The sequence below is a fragment of the Lynx rufus genome, unplaced genomic scaffold (assembly GCF_022079265.1).
Source record: "Lynx rufus isolate CCGP_SWC_20201006 ecotype Redwood Valley unplaced genomic scaffold, mLynRuf1.p SCAF_16, whole genome shotgun sequence".
NCBI classification, from domain to species: Eukaryota; Metazoa; Chordata; class Mammalia; order Carnivora; family Felidae; genus Lynx; species Lynx rufus.
In genome coordinates, this window is record NW_025814830.1 from 57,825,470 (window position 1) to 57,835,776 (window position 10,307).

Below are 10,307 nucleotides of genomic sequence, written 5' to 3' on the forward strand. Positions count from 1 at the left end.
AGACGCGGGGGGCGGGGGGGGCCATGCAGCTGCCCTGACGGGGTTTGTGTTTAAGCGGACTTCCGGATGGTGCCTGGCAGACATCCTTTGAGTTGGTCCTCCTCGCGTGGAGGGAGCAGGCCTGTGTTCTCAGCGGGCGACTTGCCTTTAGCTGTGCACAGCGGGCCCAGGGCACGCCCGGGGCTTCCATAGGAGGGCAGGTTCTCCTCCCGTAGAAACGTTTCGGTGGGAAACGGGTCAGGGCGGGTTGGCCTGGGGACCAAAAGCAGACTTACGTATTTATTTTTAAACTGTTCTTGGATTTGCTGTCGGACCAGAAGCCTCTTTCATCCCTTAGCTCATAAAAAGCAGCATTGGGAGCAGCTGAGCCTGATGCCCTTAAGTTGGGGCCTGGGGGCTGTGCGAGGGCCCCTCATATTCCCAGTCCCCCTCGGGCGTCTCTACCCCAGGCCAGGACGCCAGGCAGGGGCACAGATGCCGGACTGTGTCCCGGGCAAGGGCAGACCCCGCCCACCCACACAGTCTGAGGCGGTTGTGCCTTATTTGGTGTTACGAACCACGGAGGGTGGGCTCGGCTGTCACACGGGGACCAAGACAAGCAGGGTCTTAGGGCCTGAGGAGGGGGCCCTGGTGCCAGCAATGCTCCCTGGGTGGCAAGAAGAGGATGGGACTGAAATGAAGGTGGCATTGTTCAGGACGGACTCCTCTACCCACACACTTGGCTGGATAGCAGAGCATCCCGCGGACTAGAGCACGGTGTGGCCATTCCCAGACCAGAACCCTGAGGCCCTCAGGGGGTTTGCAGAGAAGCTGTCTCCGACTTAGGTCCCCCTCACCCCACACCCCCTCGGGATTCTTGTGGCAGATGAGAGCACCCCTCCTGCAGACAGAAGTTTCCAAAAGGCCTAGGCCACTCCCACCTCGTCCTCAGCCATTGTTGTCCGAGACTCAGGGACTGGGACGGAGGGGGACATAAGGCCATTGGGCTGTGCTTGTGCTGGGGCACCCCGAGAACCTGACCCAGAGCCACATGGGTGGGCAGTGTCCATGGGGTCAGTATTGTCCGGATTTGTCCTGCCTGGGCCCCGGGGCCAGCTGGCCTAGTCCTCCTTGGGCCTCTCCACGGTGAGAAATGTGTCCACAATTGCTGGTTGGCGCTCCTGGTCACCAAGTGGCTGCTTTTCTCGGTTCTGCTCGGCCCTGGTTCGCGTCCAGGAGGGGGAGCGCAGACAGCCAGACCGGGGTAGTGGGTGCAGGCCTGATGGGAACATAAGGGTCAGGTCATTCCTGCAGCTACTGGGCTGGGCCCCCGTGTGCCTCTCACACGGGGTCTGGCTGCACACTGGGGTCCCCCGGGTGTTTAGAAAACACAGATGCCAGGCCACCAGCATTGCGGACATGGGGGTCTGGAGGCGGCATGGGCAAGGGCGTTTGTGATGCCCACAAAAAAGAGGGTCTCTGTGCAGCTGAGATCCCACCCTGGCTGTGAACCTGGCCCACAGCATCTGAGCAGTCCGTCACCCTCCCAGGGTGCAGGCTGTACGGTACAGAGCTGGAGCCTGAGCCCCCCATTCCACCCCCTGCCTGCACGAGGTGCGATCAGGGAGAGAAAACGGTCCCTGGGTCCCCATACCCCCACTGGCTGCGTGGCTGTTTCTGGAGCCCTATAGGTCTTGGGTCAAGGGCAACACTTCCCCAGCAACTGAAGGGGAAACAAAGGGCTGAACTGTGGTGCCGGGGTCGATGAAGGCCACCCTGCTTGGCTTAGCCTAACTTGTGAATGATTACATTCACATTTAGTAAATTTCACTTTTTGGTGGGACTATGGCTTTGGCCTTTTGTTGGCGTTTGGAAAGGAGAATTGAGGAAAACAGGAGGGAAATTCCTTAAAGTTGGGCAAATAGACATGTAAAATGCAAAAATATTGGGATGCTTGGCTGGCTCAGTTGGAGGAGCATGCGATTCTTGACCTTGGGGTCGTGAGTTCGAGCCCTACGCTGGGGATAGAGATTACTAGAAAGAATAAAATGCCAAAATCTCGAACGAAACGGTACAGTGACAAACACTGATTTTGACACACATGTGAGCAACAGTTATTTTCCGAAATAGGGGTTTGAGGAGAGCTGTGTTTGGTCGGCTTGGGCCCCAGGACCGCCCCACGCTGCTCACTGCGCCCCAACGCCAGCCCACCTGCTGGCGACTCGCTGGCCAGGCTCTCGTCGTCCGAGTCAGCAAAGACCTCAGCCAGCTCCTGGTCGGACATGTCTGTCAGCTCAGTGAGATCCAGGAGGTCAAAGTGCACCTCCAGGGAGGAGACGCTGCTCAGGGGCTCTGCGGGGCCGGGCAGGGGGATGGCTCGTCATGGGCGCAGTCCGTCCACCCAAGGCCCCCCATGAGCCCCAGGGAGGAAGAGCTCCGGGTGAAGCCCTGTGTGGCCAGGATAAGACGGGGCAGACCCAGACACCCCCGTACTCCACACACTCAACCCTAAACACCTCCTGGGGTCCCCCACTCTGCAGATGGTACAGCCAAAGCCCACAGAGCCGGAGCTGAGAGCTCAGCACCACCACCACTGCCACCCTGCATACGCCTGGGGCACTGTTTGGACAGGATGGGGACCCTGCCCTCCATTTCCCAGGGGTTCATGGTCCCCGTGGGACACACGCTGGGCAGGTCAGCTGTACTTACGCCGCCTCTCTGTGACCTGCAGGAGCCCCGGTGCTGGTATCGGGATGCCCACCTCCTCCTCGGCCGTGGGCGAGTGGCAGCTGTCTCCTGTCCCATGGGCCAGGGTGCCCAGGGCTGCCTGTGGCACCTCAGCCTCCTTAACCATTTCTGCAACAAAGACGGTGTTACCTGGGAGGAGAGATGGGGGCGGGGAAGACCTGGGTGTTTGGTTCACTGAGCCCCCCTTTGAGGCCCCGGGCAGTGAGCAGGGTAGCCTCGGGTAGCCTTGGGCCCGGATGCCAGACGAGGGCCACTGGGCAGTGGCCTCCTGTGGATGGGGAAGGGGGTGTCCAACAGCGTCCTCTGTCTCTACTCTTAAGTCCAACCAAGGGTGCAGTGGTCTCTCTAGCATTTCCTTGCCTTTTGGGTCCCTTTGACCCAGAATGGCCTCTGCTGGCCTGCCTGCCCTCTGTGGATTGACTTTTAAAGTCCTATGCTGTTGTGTTTGAATGCTGAATAACGCATTTTCATAGTAAGAGACTGAGGAGTGTTCCTCCAGGTTTGCAGAGGTTTTTTTTGTTTTTTGTTTTTTTTTGAAAGATGTAATTACTCGTGTTTTGCATTTGATGATTTTCTCAGATGAGAGCAGGAGGCCCTGTGGGCAGTCTGCTTGGTAGAGGCTGAGCCGCTCAGAGATGGGGTCCCTGCCCCCAAGGAAGCACCAACTGCACCCTTCCGTTCCTCGGCCCAACACCTTGTCTTCTCAGCTCACGTCCCTCCATCCGTACCTCCTACCAGCCTCTCCAAAATGTTCCAGAACCCACCCATCTCCCCCTCCTGCTGCCTGACCTTGTCACTCCCTGAACTCAGCCAGAGGACCTGTGAGGCACGTCCCTTGAGGCAGCTGGACCCCTTGGTTCCTCCGTGTCCCTACTGTGGCCCCCAAAAGAGTGAACAAATGCCTCCTGACTCCCCTCAGCAGTGCTCTGCAATGCCCCAGCGTCCATGCCTGTCCCACGGGGTCAACATTGAGAGCTGGGTGTGCGCGAAGCTACAGGAGCATCTGCCTTGAGTGTTGCATCTAGGAGGGTCCAGTCGGGCCCCCACTGCCAACAGCTGCCTGTTAGGGGTGGGCCTGTCCCCCCCAACAGGGTGGTCAGCAGTCTGGATGCCGCCCACCAGGTCCTGTGGGTCTCAAGGGTTTCCAGCTGAGTGGGAAGATAATGCCATCCATTCACAGCTGTAGGGCTCTCTGGGTAACACCTTGGCCTCCTCTTGGAGGGTACCACTGTTCCTGGGAAGTATAGCTGAGGGGAGATGGGACTGGGCCCTGCCCATGCTGTGTCATCACATGGGGCTTGGAGCTGGATAGGGGCTCAGGGGATCTGGCTTCCAGCTCTCTGACACATTTGGATTGTGGCTTTGGAATATCCTTGGAGGATACAGTTACACCCACCAGTGTCCTGGCCCTCCCAGCCCAGCAAGGACACCTTCCCAGCAAGATGGCACAAGAGATGTGATTCAGACCCTGCTCTGAGCTGGGGTCAGCAGGGACGCCTGTCTTGAACCTCCAACCAGCCATCTGAGAATCCCTGTCGAGAATCCTCAAGGAGCCTTTACTCCATGGGACACTGCTTTGTTTCCTTGAGGTGGGGACTACAGAACCCTAGTCCCTCTCTCTGAGGGTGTGAGTATCCATGGGCTCACATCACGCTGGCGTGTGTTGTCGTAATTCTGAGACACTTCTATACCCATGGCCCATGGTGACGGGTGAGGCAGGGGGACACAGCAGGGGATGCACATCACACAGATGTCATCAGGACCTTGGCTGCTACTCTGAGTGAGCTGGGAGAAGCCGCCGAAGGGTTTTGAGCTGAGTAGGATGACATCTACCTCCATTTATGTGAGATGCAGGCCAGGTGGGAAGGATGAAGTCCATAGGTGCTGAGATAGTATGAGGTGGGGACGAGCATCATTACAGATGCTGGGGTCCAGGGGTCTCGGACAGCCTAGCCTGTTGTGCTGACTGTAAGAAGCACATTTTGACAAATTTCAACATCTCTGAAATAACAAAGCATCTGCGGCCGATGGTATCATGGAGCCAACAGAAAATGGTAGCCCTGAATGTTTCAAAGTCATCAGGTGTCTAGTTTTTTATTCCTTTCCATGTCTCTTGGCAGTTGGGGTGGTCTGTACTCTGTAAACCCTGGTCCTTGGCCTGTGTCAAAGCTGTGGGGGGATGAAAATGCAGAAGACGCAACTTTTGCCATAAAGGACACTCACTGATCTTTTGTCGGGAAGAATGTAATGGAGATGAAGAGTCAAAATGCCAGGGCAGAAGAGGCCGGGGACAGAGAAGGTTCTGGGCCCCCCAGAAGGAGCAGGATTGACCTTGGCATGTAGAGTGGTATAGCCATTGTGGAAAACCATCTAGTGGTTCCTCAAACGATTATATATGGAGTCACCACATGACCCCGAAGTCCCCTTCCTATGCTTATAACCCTGAAAGCACACATCCACACAAACACTTGCACACGAATGTTCGCTGAAGTGTGACAGTTGTCAAAAGTGGCGTCAAGCCCAGATGTCCATCAACGGATGAGGTGTGTCCATCCACACCATGGGATGTTACTCAGCCACAAGAAGGGAAGCACCGATATAGGCTCAACAGGCATGAGCCTCAGAAACATGGTAAGTGCGAGAAGCCGGTCACAAAAGGCCATGCGCTGTGGTAACGTTTATATGAAATGTCCAGAAGAGGCAAATCCATAAAGGGTAGAAAAGTGGGTTAGTCAGTCGGTGTAGCGTCTGACTCTTGATTTTGGCACTGGTCATGGTCTCACGGTTCTTGAGTTCGAGCTCCTGACTGGGCTCTGCACTGACAGTGTGCAGCCTGCTTGGAATTCTCTTTCTCCTCTCTCTCTGCCTCTCTAAATAAACATTAAAAACAAAAAGTGTGTGTGTTTTTTTTAACACTTATTTTTGAGACAGAGAGAGACAGAGCATGAACGGGGGAGGGTCAGAGAGAGGGAGACACAGAATCTGAAACAGGCTCCAGGCTCTGAGCCGTCAGCACAAAGCCCGACGCGGGGCTCGAACTCCCGGACCGCGAGATCATGACCTGAGCCGAAGTCAGCCGCTCGACCGACTGAGCCACACAGGCGCCCCCAAAACAAAAAGTTTTAAAAATAAAAAGAGTAGATTAGAAAAGACATAGAAAGTAGGTGGTGGTTTCCAGGAGCTGGGGTGTGTGTGGAATGGGGAAAGAACTAATGGGTATGGGGTTGCTTTTCGAATTGATGAAAAAATTTACACACACACACACACACACACACACGTATGTATGTATATTTTAGCTTATTTATTTTGAGAGAAGAAGCACAAGCAGGGGAGGGGCAGAGAGGGAGGAGAGAGCGAGAATCCTCAGCAGGCTCTGCACTGCGAGGGTGGAGTTCGATGCGGGGCTCAAACTCATGAACCGTGGTATCATGACACGATCGTGACTGAGGCTGAACTTGGACACTTAAGCCACTGAGCCACCTAGGCCCCACCCCCACCCCACCGAGTTGACGAAAATATTCTAAAATTAGATGATGGTGGTGGTTGCACAACGTTGTGAATACGCTAAAAGCACAGAACTGGATACTTTAAAAGCATGAGTTTTATGATATGTGAGTTATACCTCAAAAGAAATCCTCAGGGGTGTCTGGCTGGCTCAGTAAGTACAGCATAGGACTCTTGGTCTCGGGGTTGTGCGTTCGAGCCCCGCTTTGGGTGCAGAGATTACTTAAAATCTTTTTTTTATTTTATTATTTTTTTTTAATTTTTTTTTTTCAACATTTATTTATTTTTGGGACAGAGAGAGACAGAGCATGAACGGGGGAGGGGCAGAGAGAGAGGGAGACACAGAATCGGAAACAGGCTCCAGGCTCTGAGCCATCAGCCCAGAGCCCGACGCGGGGCTCGAACTCACGGACCGCAAGATCGTGACCTGGCTGAAGTCGGACGCTTAACCGACTGCGCCACCCAGGCGCCCCTAGATTACTTAAAATCTTAAAAAAAAAAAAATCCTCAGTGGAAACAGCTTGATTCTGGCTGTAATTGAAGGGCAAATCCAGGAGGACTCAAGACATCCGCTAACAATTGCTGTGCACCTACTACGCACCAGGCATCAGGCTCAGAGCCTGGGAGTGGGTAAGAGAAGTGTGACCTCTAGCACCTAGGTTTGGTCCTGGCACACAGTAGGTCCACCATAAATGTTCGTTGAATGCACGAGCCAGCCCAACACCCAACCGCATAGTTACTAGGCGGCTGTGCTAGGAATCACCTCTCCATGGATGAGGCCCACAGCTCTTCCAGGGTATGAGACAGGAGTGAAAAGCAGGCACGGGGCAGGTGTGCTTGACAGCCAGGCTCAGCAGCCCCTGGGTCACCTGGGGCCAGGGGGTGGGGTAGCAACACTGTGATTCTCAGCTCAGCACAGCCCCCATTAAGCCCCTGCAGGGCCACTGCTGCGCTGCCCTGCCCTGCCCGGTCCCATGGGGACCGCAGTTGGGTTACCACAGTCCTGCCCCCCAGCACTGGCGGCTGATGTGAGTGGATGGATATGATAGGGTTACCTTGTGCCATGTGGCTGACCTATTTTCCGGCACATTTGTGTGAGCACTTGGCCCAAATTTCAAGTTCCCTGCTGCGTGCCCTGGGCCTTGCCCTAAGCACTGAGGAGGTGCACTGCACGAACAGTTGAACAAATTAATGAAGTGAATGAATGAATATATATGACACAATTGCAGTGGGGAGGGAGAGATGGTCACAGAGGTGGGGGGCACTCACACCCCATTTCCCCAGCCCCTTGTCCTTGGACTTTGAGGATGCTGGGTGGGCCTTGCCAAGGCTCAACCTCTTCGGTGCAGGGCCACGGCCTCTCCCTGTGGCTGTTCAGACACACTTGGAGTCCGGTGGGCCACAACCTTGGTTTTCCCCAGCTGGGGTCCTTCAAGAAGTGCACCGCCTCCCTTCTCATTTCCATGTCTGCGCACTTGGGTATGAAGACATTATTGTTGGGGTGCCTGGGAGGTTTAGTTGGTTAAGCGTCTGAGCTGGTTTCTGCTCAGGTCGTGATCTCACGGTTTGTGAGTTTGAGCCCCACGTCGGGCTCTGTGCTGACAGCGTGGAGCCTGCTTGGGATTCTCCCCCCCGCCCCCATCCCCGCCGCTTCTCCCTCTCTCTCTGCTTCTCCCCCACTCACGCTCTCTCTCAGACATTAAAAAAAGAAATCATTGTTAATTTGTTTAGATGCAAAAGACATTAAAAAAAGAAATCATTGTTAATTTGTTTAGATGCAAAAGCTTTTCCTTATGCTCTGTGAAGACCTGATCTTTTAGAGATACTTTCAGATGAAATAGTGTGTCTAGATTGGCTACGAGTTACTACTGAAGGGAGGATGCTGGTGGTCTGGTAGAGCAGGCTGGGAAGTGGCACACAGAGCTCTACTGCACCGTTCTACTTATTTGTGTGCCCCACCTGCTCCAAAATAAAGTTTTCAAAAGTCAGTGAGCTGAGAGAATGACAGAGCCACCCATATGTGACCTCATGAGATCCCACAGAATGGAGATCGCCAGGCCACTGTGTAGGCAGGAAATGGCTACCAGGTAACAAGAGTTATGAGCCCCGTCAGTGTGGCCCCATCTGCCCCTGCCGTGTTCCCACCGCTGCTCCTGCACAGGGTGGGCACCTGATAAATACATGTTTGTGCACTCAGTAAGTGAGAGTCGGAAACTGAAATCATAAAGCCCCTCTCCCGACCAAACACCTTCCCTCCTTACCTCACTCAGGGCTCCCGCGGCCCTGCAGGGAAGTGAATCTGTCCCTACCGACAGAAGTGGGCATGAAAACTGAAGGCCAGGCTGCTTTCCCCCCATCTCCCAGTTCTGTGCTCCCCAGCCCTCACCTTTCCCTTCACATCCCCTCAAAGCTGCCACGGGGAAGTCCTGGGGTTCTGGGACTGTCAATAGCAAGAAAAAGGTGGATCCCTTCCACAAATGACAAGACAAAGAAAACCCACACGCACCAGCTCTGGGTGTGTCTGGTGGTGCTTGCAGGGAGGGTGACAAGGTCCTCCAGACAGTTGTCTGGGATGCACCTGCCCAACTCAGACTGCAGACACAGCAGTGGGTGGGCCCATTGCTTCAGGACACCCCTCGGGGCCATCCCTTTGGGCTCCAGATGAGGTCGCTGATGTGGCTGGTGTCCCTCCACAGGTCCCTGTGCGGTCAAGAGTGGCTCCCTGGGATGGGACCTCCAGGAAACCCATGATGCATCTGGGGCCTGGCCAGGCCGGTGGAGGCGCTGATGGCGCCCAAACACTCTTCCTGAAAGGACTCTGAAATGGGGTTCCTAGAGTTTTCTTCTCATCACCAGCTGCCACCCTGCCTGGGCCACACTCCAAGAGGGGAGACCTTGGTAGAATCTCAAACGCCAGAGTCACCGGGAGCTGACAGAGGCTTCCAGGAGGTCTCCGTGCACACCTGCCCTCCCAGATGTGAGCGCCCTGTGCCTCACCCAGGCCGACAGCCCCGGCTAGCCTGGAGGCAGGCGCCCCGAAGGCCCTGCCGGGTGCGCTGCCCCCCCCTCCCCCCCATCCACCCAGGGCCTGTCCAAGCGCGGTGCCCTGCAGGATCCCAGAGGCGGCCTCCCTGCCCGAGCCCCCGGTGAATAGCGACTTGGGCGAACAAAGCAGATGCGCGGCCCAGGAGGGCAGCGTCGACCCCACGCCTCGCCGACCCGGACCCCAAACCACGGCCCAGACACGCCCCATGCCCTGACCCCCAGAACCCCGGCTCTGCTGGGATGGGGTTCGGCACGAAACTCTGGGCCAACCACCCAGGAGCGCGCCTGGCGGCTGCCGGGGCCTGAAGCTCAGAAGACAAGGGGGCGGGGACGCGGTGTGTGCGCCCCCCGCCTAGCGCGGGGGCCGTTCCCGGGAGATGCCCCCGGCGTGGCTTCCCCGGCGGCAGGCCAGGCTTCCACCCGCTCCGGCCAGGCTCGACTCGGAGCTACCGGGGGTGTTTGCGGCCCCCGGGAGCGGCCGATGAGTGGGCCCTGGGCCGGGCGAGGTGGGGGCGGGGGGGGGGGGAAGGGGCTATGCTGGCTGCGGGGAAGGAGAAGCTCGGGGACTTCTAGGGACTGGGCCCACACTCACCTCCGGGGCCGGCGCCCTCCGGGGGCTCCATGCGGCCAGCGGGGTCTGGGAGGGGCGCGGGCGGCGTCGGCGTCACCCGGCCCGGGCGCCCCTGCAGCTGCGGCGGCGACGCGGCCCCAGCTCCCGGCGCAGCGCATCGGGGCAGCAGCCGGGGGGCCGCGGCGGCGGGGAGGAGCCCGCGGGGCGGGGCGCGCAGCTGCTCCGGGGCCCGGGTTCCCCCTAGCATCCTCCCCCCGAGCCCCGCAGCACAGGTGCGGCCCCGCCCGGCCCCGCGCGCGCCCCCTGCCGGTCCCGGGCCCTGCGGACCGTGTCTCCCGCTGCGGACCCTTGCGCATCCGGCGGCGGCGTCCCATCGCGGGTGCGGCTCTAGCGCCCTCTGCGCCCCCAGCGCGCACGCTCCTCCCGCAGCCGCGCCGACTTCCGTCGATTTGTTCACCCC

The 10,307-nt window shown here is 57.5% G+C and overlaps 1 protein-coding gene across 2 annotated transcripts; it reads right to left on the bottom strand.

Moving 5' to 3' along the window:
* Positions 1 to 60: 60 nt before the first annotated feature.
* Positions 61 to 9,957, bottom strand: DBNDD1 (dysbindin domain containing 1). 2 transcript variants are annotated; one of them, XM_047079002.1, is made up of 4 exons: positions 9,869 to 9,957; positions 2,689 to 2,856; positions 2,191 to 2,331; positions 61 to 1,258 (listed from the first exon to the last, which is right to left on the bottom strand). In XM_047079002.1, exons 1-4 carry the CDS (start codon positions 9,897 to 9,899, stop codon positions 1,101 to 1,103), a joined length of 498 nt encoding a protein of 165 aa, XP_046934958.1. In that variant the 5' UTR covers positions 9,900 to 9,957; the 3' UTR covers positions 61 to 1,100. The 2 variants fall into 2 exon arrangements, with proteins under 2 accessions (XP_046934958.1, XP_046934959.1); XM_047079003.1 differs by having other exon boundaries at positions 2,689 to 2,835; positions 9,869 to 9,956.
* Between the last annotated feature and the right edge of the window lie 350 nt (positions 9,958 to 10,307).